At 45.2% G+C, this 21,616-nt stretch overlaps 1 protein-coding gene across 3 annotated transcripts in view; it reads left to right on the forward strand.

Moving 5' to 3' along the window:
* RNGTT (RNA guanylyltransferase and 5'-phosphatase) overlaps positions 1-21,616 on the forward strand; it is a 416,958-nt gene that overhangs the window by 115,027 nt on the left and 280,315 nt on the right. For all 3 annotated transcript variants that reach the window (XM_075597840.1, XM_075597839.1, XM_075597838.1), the window contains exon 9: positions 9,021-9,156. In XM_075597840.1, coding sequence (XP_075453955.1) covers positions 9,021-9,156 — 136 coding nt within the window. The remainder of the gene's footprint in view (positions 1-9,020; positions 9,157-21,616) is intronic.

Consider the following 21,616-nt stretch of genomic DNA (forward strand, 5'->3'; position numbering starts at 1 on the left):
GTATCTGGGGGGAGAGGTAGTGTGTTTGTATCTGGGGGGAGAGGTAGCAGTGGTGTTTGTATCTGGGGGTGGTTTATTGGTATCTGTATCTGGGGGGGTGTAGTTGTGTGTATTTCAGGGGGTAGTGGTGTTTGTATATGGGGGTGTAGTGGTATCTGTATTTGGGAGGGGTAGTGTTTTGTATTGGGGGGGGGGTAATTATTGTGTGTGTGTGTGTGGGGGGGGGGGTCGGGGAGGGGAGAGGTTGCATCTATTGTGTGTGTGTGTGTGTATGGAGCCAGAGGAGATGGGGAAAATGCGTGTATTGAGAGAGGGGGGCTAATTGAGAGAGAGGGGCTGATTGAGAGAGAGGGGCTGATTGAGGGAGAGGAGAGAGTGGAAGGGGAGAGAGGGTGTGTAAGAGAGGGAGGTGGAGAGTTTGTGAGGAAGAGAGGGGGGGGGAAGAATGAGAGACGGGGTAGAGGGGGAGAGAAATTCAGGTGTGAAAGGGGAGGGATTACAAGGTTGCCGCCATGGGGGCGCCGGCGAAACTAGTCCTGGGCCCCGGGAAATCTGTTGGTGGCCCTGCAGACTGCATCTTTAAAAGACTTTCTGGTCCTCTTTACGGCCATGTTTTTTGTAGAACTTAGTGTGCTAGAATTACGTGTAACATGTTGTGTTCATTCAAAGTACATATAAATTGTTTGTTTGCATAATGCTGCATGTTTGTGGTTGCTATTGTAGCCGGCCTCTGAGTTAACATATCAATGTTGGAATTATAACACAAAGTAAATGCAAGTTTAGGGTTAAGAGGTACTTGTCTTTTAAATTATCGTTCCTGGCAGATGTTGTAGCTGGGTATTTTGGAGTTAGGCTGAGTCCATAGATGGACAGTCGGCGCTGAGCCGTGTGGACGCTCCCCGATGAGCCCCGTCATCCTCAATGAGGATGTCTTGAGAGGGGGCTCCCGCGAGCGTCCGCAGGCGTGCTGAGGCGCAGGGATTTTCAGCTGACAGCAGAACCTGTTTCTGAGCGCGCTGTCGTCTGAAAACCTCCAATCAGAGCGAAGCAGCGTCAACGTCACGGCGCCGTGACTTCGGCGCTTCGTGGGCTATTGGCCTAGTGTCATCAGTGCCCCGCCTCCCGATCGCGCACAATGGCTTGTCTGCTAGTTCATGCAATCGCTCCTGAGCCTCTGCGTCAGCGCGGAGGAGCGTGGCTCCCCCCTCTATGGACGCAGCCATATCATCTTAAATGTACCACCTAATGTTGAAATAATAATAATAGCATGTTCTTGTGTAGCGCTGCTAGTTTTACGTAGCGCTTTACAGAGACATTTTGCAGGCAGGGTCCATGTCCCGTATAGTATACAATCTATGTTTTCGGTGCCTGAGGCACAGGGAGATAAAGTGACTTGCCCAAGGTCACAAGGAGCCGACACCGGGAATTGAACCAGGTTCCCCTGCTTCAAACTCGGTGCCAGTCAGTGTCTGAGCCACTCCTTCCCTAACTAACTACTTCTAACATTTACTTTTTAACAGTGAAGAAAAACACCTGTTTATACACAAATTTATAACAAAGAACATGCATTTCATGTTAGATTTGTTTCTGATAAAAATATAAATGTACATTTATTCCTTTTTAAATAGATAGAAAGTATAGAAGACCGTAACACTCAATTTTTTTCCTAACATTAATAAACCTTAAATACTAAACACTTCAGGACTGAAATAAATACATACCTAAAACTGTTGGCAAGCTTATAGTTTGTTGGTAAACAACATATATGTGTCTGTGTATGTTCAATGGGAATTACCTTACAGGTATAAATACTGAATGCATTTTACAGTACTTAGGAGGGGATTCACTAAACTCTGTTTATATCATCGCTATGACATACTGGACACCTAACAAGCTCCTATTGAACCCCCAAAATGACCACAGCATATATATAAGAATATGAGTGTCACATAGGAGTGCTACTGAGCATGGCAATATATACTTAAAACCAGAGACAGAACATAAAACACAGACAAAGCTCAGTTTTTAGCACATCCAGTGAGACTCATACACGGTACAGTGCCTAAATATATATGTATAAATATCTAATAAGTTAAATGGTCTTTTAGTTTGACATTTTTGGCCAAAATTGTTGTAAGCCCCTGAGCCAACGCCAAGGCAGACCACATATCAGGGGTCCCTAACGCTAATATAAATATCATCGCTATGCTCTTAACGGTATTAAACCTGGCCAAATGTTACATTATTTTCCTAAGGCTGCATCCATACAGGGGAAGACCGCGCGTCCGCACGCTGAGCGATCTGACTGCCTAAGGGCAGTGATCGCGTCTATAAAGCGGGTGCGCGATATGCGTGAAATCAGTGAAAACTGATTTCTTGCGCGATAGGGCGGTCACGTGAGCGGTTCGCCCAATGAGGGCGAATCAGCTCCGTGTCGTCACTGGCCCACCCATAGACACGCCCCCGTACGGCGCGTGTACTAAGGCCAGGGAAAACACCCGCTTTCCCTCAGCTTCCGCGCGCCTCCGCACAGCTGCAGAGTCTATGGACGCAGCCTTAATGAGTACAACATTTTTACGACTCTGCTGCAGTTGAACAGTGCGAGTTTCAACTACAGGAAGCACCTGTTAGTGACATGCTCACAAGTGACTGGTATTATCGTTCAAGGTTTTTTTTAATTTAATTTTTTTCCAACTATTTTTTGTTTTATTTTTGAAAATTATAACATGGGCACCACATGACAGGTGAAAACTTTTAGCTAAACATACCGCCACAACTTCCAGGTATCTTTTTTTTTTTTTTAAAGGGGATTTAAATGGCCATTTCATAGGAATCCAAAACAGAGGGCTTCCTATTGGCCTGAGATTTGACAGCCATTTTATTTCCCCTGCAGGGATACTTTAAACTTGGTTACTTCACCAGTAACAATCTCAAGAACCGAGGGGTACCCAGAGCTGAAAATAGCGCGGGTCAGCTCCTGTGGTACCCCTGACTCCCATCCTGTGAAGGAAATGGGGGTTATATAAAGGCTGTTTGCTTATGTTTCATGCTCCTCTCTCTCTGTTGCTTTACGATTTCCCTCTATCATTAGTGCTTTATCTCTGTTTCTTTTTCCTGGTATCCTCTCTCAGGCCTCGGGCATGGTCAGCGCTTAGGCGCTGCTGCAGCCGCAATGAGAGCGGCTTTAGCAGGGGCTCGCGCACGCTTCCGCACGTTTGCGTGTGTATTAACAAATTTTACGTTTCTGAGCTCGCCGTGACGTCACGTCACAGCCCCCCCCCGCCGACACGCCCCCGGACGGCTGAAGTCTCTATGGATTCCATGTCCATGTTGACTCCAGCCGTGCGGAGGCGCGCAGATGCTGAGGGAAAGCGGGTGCTTTCCCTGGCCTTAGACCGGGCACCGTCCGGGGGCGTGCCTTAGTTTAGGGGGGGTGCCTTAGTTTGCGCACCGTTCGGGTCGTGTCGGGGGGCGAGCCAGTGACGTCACGTAGCTGGTTCGCCCTCATTGGGCGAACCGCTCACGTGACTCGCCCTGCGCTCCCATGAGCGCTCAAACTAGAAATATGTCGGCTACGCTTCTGCACGCTTGCGGAAGCCCCTGCTACAGCCGCTCTCATTGCGGCTGCAGGGGCTCACTGCCGACCATGCCCGCGGCCTTACTTTACTTGTCTGCTGCTGCGTATCAGATTGTGTATCTCTATTCTTAAACTGTATTTCTGTCTTTCATTATGTTGTATTTGTCATCTTTATTATCTTTAACTCTTTCTCCGGCTCCACCTGTCATCACCCCAACTGCTGAGTATCGCCCGCTTTTACAATTCAGCCGTTGCTTGGCAACATCAAGTCCCTGCAACCTTAGAGGCCCTACCCTACAAAAAGGTTTTTACTCTTCCACATATTCTGCACATTTATTAATTTCTCAGTAAAATCAAATTATTTGTTTTTACGGCTTGAAAACAGTCTGCATTGTCCCCCAAAAATCTATAATCGACTAAATGTGAGAGACAAATAATTGAAACATAAAGTATGTAGTGATGATGAAAAGAATAAAATAACTTGGAAATTAACACATTAACATGATCATTTTTCATCAAAACAAGGACAATGGAGAGCTAGGTCCACGCAACATAATAATTCCTTTGTGAGTAGTTTGGAAAAGACCAAGTGCATTTACTTCCCCACTGGACTGTAAACTGCAAAATGTATGGCTCAGAGACACGTTTGACGCACACAGGCTATGTGAGAAGCACTAATTTATTAGTAACTTGTCCAGTATTTGGGTATTTGTTCTCGGTCATTTAACACCATCGCACACCAACAGATAAGTGCCAGTGTTCATAGCAAATAAGTTGACTTTGCAGATAGAAATGAGAAAAAAAAGCATTCTCTATTCAATAACTATATTGGTCAGTGATCCCTGAAGCAAGATTCTGAACACTTCAGCTGTGAACCTCCATGCTAAATTGTAGATAAGCTGTAATATTTAGGGCATATTTGCTGGCATTTGCTTGTATCTATTTCTGAAGGCGGTGGAAATGGATAATAACAAAAAAAACAAAAATGTTGGCTTAGAAAATTATATGATGCAGTGGAAATGCACAATTGACATTTTTTCCCTGGCTTTAATTATAGGCATTAAGTGGGGAATCTGAACTTGTTACTCATTATCAGAGGCAAAGGATTTGAAGCTATGTAAAATCAATATAATGGAAAAAGACTCTAGAATCTTGCCGGTTTTATTTTTAATTGTATTTTTTATCCTCTCTATACTGAAACAATATAACAAAGTAAAATAGTATTCTGTATGTTTTTTCTGGACGTTACTCCTTGCATGTAATTTTTTTGACTTTCCATCTTTTGTAGACTATATGGCTAACTGGTTTAGAATAGGATGGACATGATTCATATAAAAGGGATCTGTTTGCAGATCTATTGATGCAGAGCAAATATACCTTTTGTCAAAGGAAAAATGTAGCTGTTAATTCAGCACCAGTAATTAAAGCTCTGGCATATACAGTACATTCATCTTGCAAACCAAGATCAAATGACGGTATCAACCCCTATGCTCCCTGGGTGGCACTAAGATGTTGGCCCTGCACAAGACTGCATCACTAACCATAGTAACCAGGAAACAGATTATTCGTGAGAGACCCATAGAAGTTGCCACGTGGTATAAGCCATTCATTTGAGTGGCTGGTTGGTGCTTCTGTGCTTTTGTAAACAATACTTTAGCGGGGCTAAGGTGATATGATAGCTTGCAAAAGGTGTATTGGACCTACATGTATAACAAGTTATAGAAATATGGGGGAAAACACTATTTTAAGATGGGAAATAACTTGTAGGAGGATTTTTCCCAAACATTTCTTAGTGTGTCTTTGTTATTTCTCATTATTTTCCATTTTGTACCATTTGGTAGGAGGACTATTCTGCTTTTGAAAAAGTACATTTGATAGACAACATATAGAGCATTGCAAGATTTAATAATGTAACTTGTACTTGTGTACAGAGGTTTCTCTCAGGTGTTGCATCCACCTAACATTCACACCCACTAGGGTTCTTGTCTATTTTTTATTTGTTTTTGTTACAATTTCAAAGTAACTTAAAGGAGAAGTTTCCTCTGGATTCCCCAACTCCCTCCTTTTCTGGTCTTAAGGTATAGTACGTAGAGGATCTATGGAGCTGAACTGCATACATTTCTGCTCCTGGGACCCCTTGATTCAGGAGATACTTACCAGAGAAAGGGGCACAGGTACATCACAGAGATTTAAATGTCACACGGGCCAGTTGGAAGTTACCTGAACAGCTAGATTTATTAAATTACACAGCTCGTACTTGTTGCATTATCTTTACAGGCTTTACAAGTTAAAGGGGCAGTTCTCCTGCTTCATTTTTGTACCCCCTTTCCCTTTTTTCTTGTTTTACACAAAGATCTGAAGCAGGAGGTCTCCGGAGCTGAGCTGTTAATTTCAGCTTCGGGAATCCCATGTTTTTTTGAGATTCTTACTGGGTAAGGTGTTGCCAGTACAGTCACCTGCAGAGGAAACAAAATTGAGGTTTAATGCATCACAGGAGCCAATAGGAAGCTGCAACGTCATCAGTGATGGCTTCCTATTGACCTACATCACACAGGATTTAAACCTCTGAAGTATACCGGCAGCAACTTCTCTATTATGTATTTCGGGAAGCAGAGGGTCCCCGTGTCTGAAATTCACACAGTTCAGTTTCGGAGATCCCTTGCTTAATATACACGTAAAAAAAAAAATGTTTTTAAGGGTGGTAGGGCAAAAAGAGTTGAGTTAGGGGAACTGCCCCTTTAACTTGTAAAGCCAGAAATACTACAGAAAAACAGTAGAGCAGTTTTGGTATTGTAATTCACTTCAGTAATTCACCTAAATTGCAACGTGCATGGCTGTGCAATTTAATACATCTGGCTGTTGAGGTTACAGCAGGCCCAACATACAGTAGTTGCATAGTAGATGAGATAGAAAAAATACGTGCGTCCAAGTTCAACCCGTGCTTAATTTAGATGACAGATACTTTAACCTATATCCCTACTTACAGTATATTGATCCAGAGGAAGACAAACAAAAAACCCCAGTGACACATCCAATGATATCTCATAAGGGGAAAATTAAATTCCTTCCTCACACTACAAGAATTGAGATGAGATTACTCTCTGGATCAACATCCTTCCCATGTTTACTTATTTTGTATATCCCTGTATACCTTTCCTTTCTAAAAAGATGTCCAAACTTTTTGGAACATATCTATTGTATCTGTCATCACAGTCTCCATGGGTAATGAATTCCACATTGTAACTTCCCTCACTGTAAAGAACCCTTTAGTTTGCTGCTGGTGAAATTTCCTTTCCTCCCACCTTAAGGGATGACCCGGTGTCCTTTGTACTGCCCTTGGGATGAATAATTCTTTTGAAAGCCCCTTGTACTGTCCCCGAATACATTTGTATATAGTTATCATATCACCTCTACGATGCCTCTTTTCTAATGTAAACAGATCTAATTTAGCTAGCCTCTCCTCCTAAGTTAGAATGTCCATCCCCTTTATTCATTTTGTGACTCTTCTCTGCACTTTCTCTAGTTCCATAATGTATGGAGTGATGCCCAAAATTGTGCTCCATATTCAAGGTGTGGTCTTACTAATGCTTTATAAAAGGGGCATAATTATGTTTACTTCCCTTCCATCCATTGCCCGTTTAATGTAAGCTAAGATTGTGTTTGCCTTTGCAGCAATTGCATGACTGTGGGCACTATTGGTAAGCCTGCTGTCTACAAGCATTCCTAAATCCTTCTCAATCAAGGATTCTGCTCATTTATCCCCACTTCATTTGTAAATTGCCTGTTTATTCTTGTTTCCCCAAATACATAACCTTACATTTATCTGTATTAAACGTCGTCTGCCATTTACCTGCCCAATTTCCAGTCTCCATGTCCTTCTAGAGGGAAATTACACCCTGCTCTGATTTTACTACCTTACACAATTTAGTGTCATCAGCAAAGATGGAGACTCTGCTCTCGATGCCAACCTCAAAGTCATTAATAAACAAGTTAAAAGGCAGGGGTCCCAGTACCGATCCCTGTGGTACTCCACTCACACGTTAGCCCAACCTGAAAAAGTTTCATTTATGACAACGCTCTGTTGTCTATCCTGCTACCAAATTTCAATCCAGGTGCAAATATTTTTACCGAGTCCAATTTCCTTTATTTTGTACTCTAACCTCTTGTGTGGAACCATATCAACAGCCGTTGCAAAATCTAAGTAGACCACATCAACTGCATTACCCTGGTCTAAATTCCTAATACCTCCTCAAGAAAACAAATAAGGTTAGTTTAGCATGACCTATCCTTCATAAATCCATGCTGACTATTACTAATAATTTTGTTTTCCATTAGGTATTTCTGAATATTATCCCGTACTAAACCTTCAAGTAGCTTCCCCATATTGATGTCAGGAGTACAGGCTTGATGTCTGTAATTCCCCGGTTGTGATCTTGCTCCCCTTTTAAATATAGGGACCACATATGCTTTACGCCAATCTTGTGGTACTGAGCTTGTGGAAATGGAGTCCTTGAATATTAAATGTACAGGCAGTCCTCGGTTATCCAACGGAATCCGTTCTGGAAGTAGCGTTGGATAATGAAACCGTTGTAAAGTGAGTCCCATGTTAATCAGTGGCGTTGAGCGTTGGATAACACATTCCAGCGTCGAAAAACGGTCTATAGGGTTGCATTGTAAAGCGTTTGATATGCCATTCATTGTAAAGTGAAACATTAAATAACGAGGACTAGCTGTAATGGTTTGGCTATTGCTGAACTTAACTCCTTGAGAACTCTTGAATGTATGCTATCAGGGCCAGGTTCCTTGTTTACTTTAATTTTATTAAAGCCGTCTATGAACTTCTTCCTCAGTTAGCCAATTGTTAGTTAATACAGTATAGAGGTTGTGGCTTCCTCCTGCGGCACTGCTATTGCAATTGATTCTTCCCTGGTAAACACAGAGGCAACGAATTTGTTTAATACCTCAGCTTTTTCCTTATCTCCAATAATCTGCCTGCCCATCTCAGTAGCCTCACTATTGTTGCAAAAGCGTTTATATTGCCACCATAGGATCCTTGGTCCGAGTTGAGTTGTTTTCAACTCAGTGGGTAGATGTAAGGCATTGTCACGAGTCTGCTTTCTCGTGAACCTATTGTTTATTTGCTCATTCGTGAACAATACAACAGAGTACAGAATGCAGTAGACTTTTCCTGCATGTCATTTGCTGCACAGGGAGCAGTGCAATGCATTGACTCTAGTGGTTGAACACCTGTTCCACCATTTGATGTGTTCTGCAATAATAACCCAAGTGCTGTTGCACTTAGATGTCAGACTCGCCATACAGACTTTTGCCATTGTTCTCGCAAGGTCATTCTCATAATGTAATATACCCTAAGGACTTTACTTAATTATAGCATAACAAGAAGTAAGATCACTGATGCATATGTCTCTTCTCTTGTTTTTAGGTATATGATGCTGATCGATGGGAAAAATGCAGTATTTATGATTGATCGGGATAACTCAGTGTTTCATGTATCTAACCTGGAATTTCCCTTTCGAAAAGATCCTCGGCTGCATTTGGCAAACACCCTTTTGGACGGGGTAAGACCGTAGCTGCTTATATTTATCTGCACCATTTTCCCTTCAGATATATCTTCAGATATATTTTTGCCTAACAAAACTTGTTTATTCACTTGCTTAACCACAGTGGTTGTTATTTTTATTAAATGAGGATGAATAGGGAAAAGTATGTACTAATACAGTAATTGTAATTTTTTTTTGTTTGCCAGTATACAATTGCCATGTGCCCTTTTATTTGTTCCGGTTTAAAAAAAAAAAATATTAGTGTTATCCGTCTACATTAGGGGTAATCAAATGGGTCAAATGAAATTGGACATGTCGCTCTTGATACCTATGTATCTGCATGCATGAATGTAAAATGGCCACTGTTTGCCAGGGTACAGATTGTTTTATTTTTTCCCCCTTGGTTCAAGATATACTGTTCTTTGTATTGGCATATTTGCTGTTGAGCTGCCATGGCCACCAAAATCTAATTTAACAAGTGAGAAATAAAACTGCAGTCTGGTGACTTACCGTATTGTTTAAGAGCAAATCATCTCATGATACATCTGAGTACTTTTACATTAGATGTTAGGCGTTCTTACTGCCCCACAGCCTGCATTTGTTCTGATAAGGGTAACATGTGGACTTGGGGTTTAAGTTTAGGATGTTTAAATTCACTCTCTAAGGATCCTTGTGTATTTGTCTTTTCTTTAAGCTGCGGATCATGATTGCTCTTTAGAAAATGTATTTTCATTGTCCGTTTGCATCTAGAAATAATTTAAATTAGTTCGGACCTGAATCTGGGGCAAAAGAGCATATTTGGTGTAGGATATCCATTGTGTCCTGAGGCCTGAAGTCATGTTCCCAAAGTCTAACTGTGGATTGCCCAGTTTAAGTGCAATACATGCCTACTTTATCCAGTTAACCTGTGAATGCATCTATTACCCTTCTACCTAAGAACATGCACTGTATCACACAGAAATGCTGTCTTTGTGTGGGGGTGGGGGGCTTCTGCCCCGTATGTTGTTCCCGGGAGACGTGCTCCAACTTTTGCATCTGTATCATCTATCTTTAAAGGTTTGATCTAGATGTGATCAGTCAAAGGTGAATGGGCACTGGCTTTAAATCCATGTTTTTCTGTGGTGGCAGATTTCACAAAGTTAGTTTTATTTTCAGTTACAGGTGCACTTAAATACTGTTTTTTGTTATTTAATTGTTTTGAACCTCTTTTCTGGTTGGTTCTTGAACGACCAACTAGATGCTGTATTCACTGATTGGGCTGGCTTTGCCAGCCAATCAGTTATAATGTTTCAAAATATATCTGAGTTTGGAGAATGCTTGTCTTTCTGTCCCATAGGCTTTGTCCCCGCTGGCGCTGAGCGCGCTCATGCTTGGAGAGCTCTCCAAGCATGAGCGCCGGGTGTCCTTAAAATGTTCGCTCGGGTGGGGGGGGGGGGGGGGGGGGAAGGGGGAGCGGGGGGCATGCTGCAGAGGAAGATGAGTGCGCTAGAAAGTTTAAAAATTGTGTTTATATATATATATATATATATATATATATATACACACACACACACACACACACACATACAAGTCCCCACTCACGCGTTGCGCGCGCGCTCACCGGCGCTCGTCGCTTAGGTAAACACAATTTTTAAACTTTCTAGCGCACTCATCTTCCTCTGCAGTATGCCCCCCGCTCCCCCTTTCCCCCCCCCCCCCACACCCCGCGCGAGCGAACATTTTAAGGACACCCGGCGCTCATGCTTGGAGAGATATATATATATATATATAAATAAATGTAAATAAATGTAAATACAACTGTATGCTCATCTGCATGTCTTAGGCAGGTCTGCAACCCCGCCTTTCCCCATTATCACCCAGCACACAGCACTTCCACTGCAGCAAGGGATTCTGGGAAATGACATGCTCATATATATAAGTCACCTTGCCAAGCACCGCCCGCTCAGCGGGGATGCACCCTAAGACAGTTTACAAGGGACGAGTATGGACTGAAGATACACAGAGAAATCATAGAGAAGTACAATAAAAAGGGGAGGCTGGTCATAGGGTCACCAGTCTGTGGAGCTATTGCAAAGTAGTCACTAAGGAAAAATGTTTTGGCTACCTACCTCCACCCACTGTATCAGCTCCAGCCAGATTAAAAAGGGCCGATTGCTTTTACTTACACGAGTTAAATACCTAAGATTTATTTGTTTCACAAACTTATTGGGGAAATTAAAAATAAATTGAATGTGTTTGCTACAAATGTTTCTGTAAGGCAAGTGATATCTTTATGAAAAGTGGTAGGGAAGGTATTAGATTCAGTAATTGGCTGTAAACAGAAGTGTAGCTATGTGCTCTTAGGCTGTGGACATGGTACAGCCATCCGCGCTCCTCTGTGCTGAAGCTGAGGCCCGCCTGCTCAAGCCGGAGAGATTTCATGGCTTTGCAGGCAATGCAGTGTGCGCACTTGGGAGGCGTGGCAATGACGTCACGGCGCCGATGGCTCGCTCGCCGTCAACGTCTTCACTCTGATTGGCTCTACAATGCCCCAGCGCGCTCGGAAACATTTTGAGGTGTCTGCTCTAATTCAGTGCGCTTCAGCACGCCTGCGGACGCTCGCGGAAGCCACTTCTAAAGGCATCCTCATTGAGGATGGCAGGCTCATCGCGGAGCGTCCGGGCGGGACAGCGCTGTCTGCCCGACCATGTCCGCAGCCGTAGAATCCATGTCAGACAGGTGGCAGCTAGTGGTACTGTGGAATGAGTTACCACAATAGGTATAACGAACTATGGATGTGGTAAGCCCTTTTTTAAAATTTTATTTTTTAATACAAGTATGAAGCTGGAGATCTCCGGAGCTGTACCCCATTAATTTCAGCTGTGGGGACCCCCTGCTTCCGGAGATACTTGCCTCCGAAGGGGGTGCCGGTATCTCTGCAGTTTTCAGCATCGTCACATGGGCCAATAGGAAGCCGCACCGAATGACGTCACAGCTTTATAGTGGCCTGCCGGGCCCGGGATCTTTGAAAAGCAGCCATATAGTGAACCCCGGAGTGTCTACCCGCACCCCCTGGGGAGGTAAATACTGGAAGCAGGGGGTCCCCGGAGCTGAAATTAACGTGGTTCAGCTCCGGAGACCCCCTGCTTCCATTCTGTATTAAAAAAATTAAAATCGGCTTGGAATTGCCTCTTTAAGGGACAATTGTATTATGAGAAATACATTTGACTTCAAATGGTGACTATTATTATTGTTTATTTGTAAAGCACCATCATATTTCGCAGAGCGGTACAGTGGGGGTATAGAGTGACATCAATTACATAAACAGAATGACATACGAATAAGGATTAGAACTAAACTCTGTGTTCCGAGGCTGAGTGTGGCTGGAGAGAGCAATGAGATGCTTAAAACATGCCACAATTATGACTCCTCTACATTTATGTTCTCAAATATCTATTTCTAGCTTAAATCTGGGTTTCTCAACTCCAGTCCTCAAGACCCCCCCAACAGGTCAGGTTTTCAGGAAATCCCTGCTTCAGCAAAGGTGGCTCAATCAATCAGTGGCCCAGTCTTTGACTGAGCCAGTGATTGAGCCACCTGTGCTGAAGCAGGGACATCCTGAAAACCTGACCTGTTGGGGGGGTCTTGAGGACTGGATTTGAGAACGCCTGGCTTAAATGATGGTTTAGGTGAATGGGTTGCTACCGAAGCAGACTATGTAATATGTAACTCATTTCTGATTTTATATTAGTTTTGAATTGAATGTGTGCAAGCATGCTATGTAATTGTGTAGGGAGAGTGAGAATACAATCTTATAAAAGAATGACTCAAATGGGTTAAGTCAAAACCCTCGGGTGACTTAATCAATATCTAGTTAACAAGCGCTCCTAAACATAATGTACTGGAAACGGATTGATCATTTAGCAACTAAAAGAGCCTTTTTCAGAAATCACCAGAAAACGACCTCATGGGTAGAGGATACGTGTGAACAAAAGCCTAGAAAAATATAGCTTTTATAATGGTCTAGTTACCGGAATATTATAAGGCGATTCAATCATTAAACTCTTTACTATGTAAATGCCTACAGTGCATTGCTTTGAAAAGAACGACTGTGTATCGCTGAACGCTTTTTTGTATTAAGAAGCCTCTCTCCCCTAGTAAGAGAGCTCTAATAGGCCGTGTGCGCTCCCTGAGTTACAAACGTACACATTACAGGTTTCCTTCACTTTTTAATAAGTTTAGCACTACACATGCTGTAACATTACCAGCTGTAGTAAAGTCTGTTTTTGTGAACAATGGCTACCAAAAAGGATTATTGCTATTTCTAGACCCATCTAGTTAGCTAAGCGTCTACTTAAATGGATATTTTTCCATCGGCAAACCACGACAGCAAAGCAGGTTCAGGAGTTCACCCCATTCCCCATTGTAGATAAGAGGGGTTAATGTTATCGAGATGGTACTGTCTTTTGATTGCCTTCTGCAGCACTAGGGAGAATGAATAGTTACACAGAGAGGAGTATTGATTTTCCATAAAACATTTGGTTGGCACACTGTACTGTTCATTTGACCACCTTACTTCATGTGGAGCTAGCTAGGGAGCTAAACTAAATATCTAGTTCAGGGGTGCACAAACATTTCAGTCTGCGCCCCCCCTATCTAGTCTTCCTCCCTGCTCGCGCCCCACTCCTTCCTTGTCTCCGGCGTCAAATGACGCCAAGGGGTCATGTGACGTCACGTTGCCATGGTGATGCCACGTGACCCCCACAGCGTCATTTGACGCGGTGTTGCCATGGCAACGCGTTGCTGGAGACAAGGTAAGGGAAGTTACAGAGGCCAAACGTGATCAGGGAGAGGAACATGGCACTTATAATTGATTTTGATTTTTTCATTACCCAGAATCCCTGGCTGCAGTGGAAGCATTGTATGCTCGGAGATAGTTGTGGAAAGGAGGGGTGCAGACCTGTCTGAGACATGTGAATGTGCTCCCAAGTGGTATTTTTATTTAATATAATTGATTTAGAAAGTCATGATGAGAGACCACGCCCCCCGATGGTGAATGGCAGCTTAGAGTGAGAGCTCCATTCCCCCCGGCGCATTATAGTGAGAAATAACAGTTAATACGCTATAGATACCTTCAAAAAGATAAGTGCAACCTACATCAACCTGCAGGGATGGCTTCTACCAAAACGGTGCGCAGAAAAACCCAGCCAGTATCTACATATTTTAAAAGCAAAGATACAGCTAAGGCCGGGACTCCCGATTCCCCTGTGCAACTACCAGCAGCGGACCCTGATATGGATACCCCTGCAGAGGAGCAAGATGACATGGCAGTGATGCGGAGGAAAGACATGAAGGAGTTCTGCTCCTCCATGAAAAAGTTCTTCAAGTCAGAGCTCTGGGCACTTAGAAAAGATGTGGATGCCCTGGGGGAGCGTACCGATACCTTAGAATCTAAGGCAGAGGACACCACCTGCGCCCTAACCCACACACAAACACAAGTGTCCACTCTCAAAGACCAAGTCAGAGCCCTGGAGGACAAGATCGAGGACGGGGAGAACCGCGACCGACGCTGCAACGTCCGCCTGCGAGGGGTGCCGGAATCTGTCACGGATCCTTAGGACTTCGCCACTAAATGACTGGAGCATCTGCTCCCAGATCTGTCGGAAAGGGACTTAATGCTAGACAGATGCCATAGGGCACACAGAGGAAGACCCCAGCAGGGGGACCCCCCCAGAGACATCGTAATGCGGTTCCACTGCTACCGAACGAAAGAACAAGCGTGCCGCATTGCCAGGGAGCTGAAAACAGAGGAATTTGAACGTATTAAATTCCAAGTCTACCAAGATTTGTCCCCTGCTACCCTGGCAAAAAGGAAGGCAATGGCCCCATAACTAGAGTTCTCCGGGACAAAGAGGTGCGCTACAGGTGGTTGTTCCCATGTGCAGTCCTAGCACTGAAAAATGGGGTTGCACACACACTGAAACATGCGGAGGATGGAGAGGGATTCCTCCGTAGAGTTCTTGGCTCCCCGCAAAGTCCCCCTCACCTTGTAGCCCCTCAACCTCGTGGCACACAGCTGGGAGCTCACGATCTGAAGCCAGGGCTGAAATGGTATCGCCAAGCTCCACATAGGCTCCCCTCTACGTTACCAATAGACTGCTACATCCTCCCCCAAACACCCCAGCTAGACCCTATGGGAAGCCCTAGCCAAGAGGAGCTCCTCCGGTGGCCCCCATCGCCCCCCCTGCAAGGACCAAGAGACATACTAGCCCCCGCAGGTCTACTCACATTTTCTGCAGAGCAGCCATCTTCTCCTGCTCCTTCCTCGAGGCGCGCGGGAACAGACCTGCTCTGCGCGGGCTGAGCGGGTGACGTCACTGGCTCTCGCGAGACTGGGAACAAAAAACATGCGCAGAGGGTCCCGGCCGCGTCATCCCCCTGCGCCGTCGCTGCCTGTCCCCTGCTCTCACCGCACCGAGCCGCTCTCACCACGCAGACGGTCCCTGGAGCCTCCTGTCCCCTGGTTTCACCTCGCGGCCCCTGAGGGATGGGAGGTTTCGGCTTGTGGCTGCTCTATGGGTAAACTTGCCACTATATGCCTATAACCCCCTTACTGGGTATATATCCTCCCTACTGTGCGTGACTGCAGCGGGATGGGAGGCGACAGGACCGGATGCTCTGTGTGCAGGTAGCCAGGGCAGCTGTTCCAAGGAGCTGTGCTTCCCTCATACCGATGTTCAGGCGAACTTCACTCATGCTTTCCCTCGGAGACGCCCGCCCATGAAACACAGGATGGTGGCAGCGAAACCACGACAGGCCAAAAAACCCTCCCCTAGAGTCAAAATACCTCGTCGGGCCGGCGAGACTCGGCAGCCGCGCACGCAGAGCGACACACCGGGAACAGGGTCTTGTCCAGGGGCCATGTGGGCGGGAGTGGGAGGCAGGAGGGGAGCGGGATACAAAGCGGAGGAAGGGGAGAAAAATAAATATATGTTCATATCCGAGCCACCCTATAGGTAGGGACTCAGTAGCGGTAGAGTCTCAGTTGCTGCCTCTTGCCCGACCCCACATTTAAACATATAGTACCACAGAGAGATAGGTCTATATATAACCAGCTAACGTCAGCTTCACGGGCGCCAGTAGCTACACCACCATCTTAGCTATTGCTTAATAACCCTATTAAATGTTATTCGACCACACTTTAAAGCACAGAACCAACTAACCGAGAGGAGGCCAACACCCCGCCACATAGGAGACAGACACTCACGTATGAGACGATAAAGAAGGCTAGGTAGACGTACCTCTGATCCTCTCGCCCTCACGAACGGTCATAATTGGGGCTGAGTGGACCGCGTAACAGGAACCTACATGGGGGCACGGGGCTCCCTACACCCGCCATCCAGGTAGAGGGCACAACCAGGGGGAATAGGGAGTGGGGGAGATATGGGAGAAGATAGTTAGGTAGATGTAATGCGATCTACAGTTTTTTGTTGGTAAAGTTATAAGTTACACTGTTTTGTATTTATTGTCTGTTTAAAGGAGATGCGCCGGCGGGACAATTCCCTGATCGGCGGGCATGTATTCTCCGCTTCGATCCCTACAGCGCAGGGATCGCAAACAAGTCCCAGGGAGGCCAGGACCCAGCAGGCAGGGGAGATCCCTTCGTCAGTCTGGGCCAAGTAACCCCCCCCCTGGGCGCAAGGGCCACTCCCGGGGGCTCCCGGTGTGGGCTCTTGTCTTCATGTTCCTATTTGTTTTTTGTACACTAGTGTGTTCGTTGTTTTTTGTCGTGAACCCAATCCCCTTGGTGTTGACCCTCATGTGCTCCTCCCAGTTCCCCCCTTCCCTCCCCCTCCTTCCCCGCTGCCTCCCACTCCCTCCCTACCCTACCCTCAATTACCTACTTAAGAGTATACGTCCTGAAGGAAGTGATCGTCCGGCCCTCCACATGAATCCCACGGGTAAGTCAAGCAACATAGTGATGTGCGTAGTCACACACAGCAATAAATGGCGTTGACTTTTATATCTCACAATGTGCAGGGCTTTAACAACCCCACTAAACGCAAACTAGCCTTCACAGATTATAAAAGAAAACATGCTGATGTGTTGCTCCTACAGGAGACACATTTCAGCAAAACCAATACCCCCAAATACCTTGATTAAGACTTCTCCCAGGTTTTTTCAGCCTCTGCTGAAGTCAATAAGCGTGGAGTTGCCATCCTATTCCGTAATAGCATCCCTTTCGAAGGCCTGATAACCAAACGGGATAACGATGGCAGGTATATTATAACAGTAGGAACTATTAGGGGACAGAAGATCACAATCGCTTGTTCTTTAGAACCCTAAACTCCGTGGCTCAGGGAAACGTTGTGTTAGCTGGAGACTTTAATACGGTTATCCAACCTCACATAGATAGATCAGGTGGAGTTACCCTACATAATAAAGGCGCAGGGATCTCCCTACGCAGGGGCCTAAAAAGTAACCAACTAATAGACATCTGGAGAGAGCTACACCCAGCAGATAGGAATTACACGTTCTTCTCGCACCCGCATGGCTTATACAGTAGGATTGATTACTTCGCAGTGTCCTGTCACCTGGTCCCCAAGGTCACCCAAGCGGAGATCCATGATATTTCATGGTCTGACCACGCACCCATAGAGCTCCGGTGCAATAATATTCAAACGGTTAGACCAGGAACGAACTGGAAGCTAAATGAATCCATTCTAAAAATTCCAGAGATCTGTGATACTGTGGGTAGTGAGAGAGACCAATTTTTCAAGGTAAATGCCGGCTCTGTCTCCTCACATCTGGTCCTCTGGGAGGCGCATAAAGCGACTCTCCGAGGTACCCTTATAAATATCACAGCTAGACGAAAAAAAGAGAGAGGCAAAAATTGTCACGCTCCAATCTAAATTACAGGCTCTCTCCTCCAGGCACAAAAAGTACCTAGACCCGAAAACCCTACAAGAGATAAAAGACACTAAAATGGAATTAAACATGATATTGACCTCCATGGCTGATAATTCACTGAGTTGGTCAAAGAGGAAATTTTACGAAAAGTCAAACAGGCCGGATACGATGCTGGCCCGCATGCTGAAAGACAGACAAAATAAATATAACATCCAAGCTTTACGCTTAAAATCTGGCACCCCCACTTCCAACCCCCAGAAGATAGTAGATGAATTTAGCTCCTTCTATGAGACACTCTATAATGGAGAGAAAGTGGCACATAATCCTAAAACGAGCAGTTAATTGAGGGATTTCCTGGCTAGCTCCAATCTGGTGAGATTGACAGAATCAGACAGAGCTTCTCTAAACGCTGACTTCACTTATGAGGAGTTGACACAGGCCATTAAGGAACTCAAACCTTCAAAGGCACCGGGGCCGGACGGCTTCTCAGGGTTATACTACAAGAAATTTGTCAAGTTGCTTGCCCCTAGGTTGCTCCAGGTATTCAACGCTATTTTAGCGGGAGCCCCCATCCCCAGGGAGATGTTGCAGGCGTCTATATCAATCATTCACAAAACAGGGAAAGACCCTCTAGACTGCAAAAGTTATCGGCCGATATCACAAATCAATACAGATATCAAGTTGTACGCTAAATTACTGGCCAATAGATTATGTCTTATTCTACCCAGACTTATACATCCAGATCAGGTCGGATTTATCAAGGGCCGACAAGCCGCAGATAATACCCGACGATTTATAGATCTGATAGATTTGGCCAATATTGACACTGCTCAAAGTATGCTGTTAAGTCTGGACGCCGAAAAGGCTTTCGATAGAATAGACTGGCCATACCTGAAAGAGACGCTTGCGGCATTTGGCTTTGGGGATCGGGTGAGTGAAGCGATTTTATCGCTGTACTCTAACCCCACTGCCAGGGTGGTACACCAAGGCTACCCCTCTCTGCCCTTCCAAATCAGGAGTGGTACGAGACAGGGCTGCCCACTTTCACCCCTCCTATTCGCCCTCTGTATTGAACCCCTGGCGGCACAAATCAGAGGAAACCCTGACATCTCAGGGTTAAACGCATACTCCCAAATCCATAAGGTGGCCCTGTATGCAGATGACATCCTCTTGATGATCACGAAACCCCTCACTTCACTACCGAACCTATTTGACCTGCTAGGCCGTTTTTCTAAAATCTTCGGCTTCAAAATTAATCAGTCCAAATCTGAGGCGCTTAATGTCAATCTCCCCGGACACATAGAAAAATTGTTAAAAATAAACTTTAAATTTCACTGGCAACATAAGTCTATAAAATATCTGGGTGTCCACATCACCAGAAACGTCAAAGATATATACGACGCAAATTATCCCAATCTAATCAGGACTCTAAAATCAGATTTACAAAAGTGGACATCCAAAAGGATCTCCTGGATAGGAAGAATCCATAGTGTCAAAATGAATTTACTCCCCCGAATCTTATATCTCTTTCAAACTCTCTCAGTGCCACTCAGATTGAGGGACCTGCACTCACTTCAATCTGACATCTCTAAGTTTATATGGGGAGGTAAAAAACCAAGAGTCAGCAAAATCAATATGAAAAGGTCGGTACTTGGCTGGGGACCTAGCGGTACCCTGCCTGTTATCATATTACAAAGCGGCACAGTTGAGCCAAATCGTGCAATGGCAGTCGGACCCGAGATATAAGAGATGGGTCGAATTAGAGAGCGCAGCCTGTGCACCAATCGAATTACATAATCTAATCTGGCTCCCCAAAACAGCACGAAAAGGTGCTAATATGCCGCTATCCTCAATGACCAACTCATTGTCAATCTGGGAGGCCTCAAAAATTAGGCATTCCCTTACAACGACACGCTCTATGATGTCACCCTTGTGGAATAATTCCGAGTTCGTGCCGGGCCTTTCGGTCGGTAATATATCAATTTGGAGAAAGAAAGGTTATAATCGGATTAAAGATCTGGAAGGTCATGACAAAAAAATTAAGACGTTTGATCACGTCAGACTAGAAAAAGAGATCCCCCACTCAGAATTCTTTAGATACCTCCAGGTCAGGGCGTTCTATAACAAATTTGCCCCATACCCACCATTGACATCCTTCGAAAAGCTCTGTCTGGCAGAGACCGTCACAAAGGGACTTACCTCACAGATATACAGCGAAGTGATCAGTACTAGCGATCAAGCCCATGAGATACCCTCATATAGATCACGATGGGAAGCAGACATCGGAGAGTGTCTGGAGGACGAGGACTGGAGCGCTATCTTTCTGACCAGAGCAAAAAGTTCCATATGTACCACCCTCAAGGAGAACGCATATAAGGTCCTGATGCGATGGTACCTTACCCCACTGAAATTATCCAGGTTCGTGCCAGGATCCACCCCGCTGTGCCCCCGCCAGTGCGGAGGAACACCAGACCTGTTCCATATTCTGTGGTCTTGCCTGCGGATCTCCCCATTCTGGGAGACAATTAGACTTTGGCTACAAAGACTGTTTGATCTCACTATCCCCCCTGACCCATGGCTGTTTCTCCTGAACAGACCACTAGCGGGTCTCGCTAAAGCTCACAATAAACTCATTGCTCACTTTGCACTTGCAACGCGGTGTGAGATCGCGGCATTATGGAAAAGCTCAGACATACCAACCATCCCAAAAATTCGGAATCGCAATTGGTTTATCTGCCAGATGGAAAAGTTAACGAGTCTGGTTAACGACACTGGCGACAATTATCTAAAAGTCTGGACGACTTGTTTGGCACAGACAGATATCCCGGGGATAGAAAGGGCATCAATTTGGCTCTGATAGTTAACAGATCCGTTCTCATTGGGGGAGGCATGATACACTCACGCTCTGTACCGGATGCCCACAATATAGACAGGCAACATATGGCCATATAGAGATTATTCCCGGCGTCTAGAAACCTATCAGGGCCGCGTATTAGCTATGATATATACCCACGATCTCTAACACCCCTCCCTCCCTCCCCCTTTTCTCTCCCTCCCCCTTTTCTCTCCCTTTCTTTCATTACCTCAATTTACGTCTTCCGGTTTGTCTGTCTGTATGGTTGTTTGTCTGTCGGTCTGTGTCTTTATATCTGTTTGTCTACCTATGTCGTGGTTTACCTGTTGGTATATACGTCGTTTGGCTGATTCGCATGTCTGTCTGTTTGTCGGTTGGGCTGCTGGTGCGCCGGTAACTGAGTCCGAGCATCGGGCTCCCTCGGTCAGAATGTTGGTCTGACACCGTTGTATTAACTCTGGAAGGTGAACCCTGTCGAGATGCCCCTCTCGGCTCTCCGGTTAGATCACAGTTCAAAATCTTGATATACTACTATCTATATCATTATATTTTCAGATGCAAGAAGGATCATGTCAAAATGTACCTGTGAATGTAATGCTGTAAACCAGTGTTTCCCAAACTGTGCGCCGCGGCGCCCTGGTGCGCTGCGGCTTGGCTAGAGGGGCGCCGTGATCAGGGCCGCCAGCAGCGGGAAACAAGGGCTGCTAGTTCATTAAAAAAAAAAAAAACCTCAGA

The sequence above is a fragment of the Ascaphus truei genome, chromosome 4 (assembly GCF_040206685.1).
Source record: "Ascaphus truei isolate aAscTru1 chromosome 4, aAscTru1.hap1, whole genome shotgun sequence".
Lineage (NCBI taxonomy): Eukaryota > Metazoa > Chordata > Amphibia > Anura > Ascaphidae > Ascaphus > Ascaphus truei.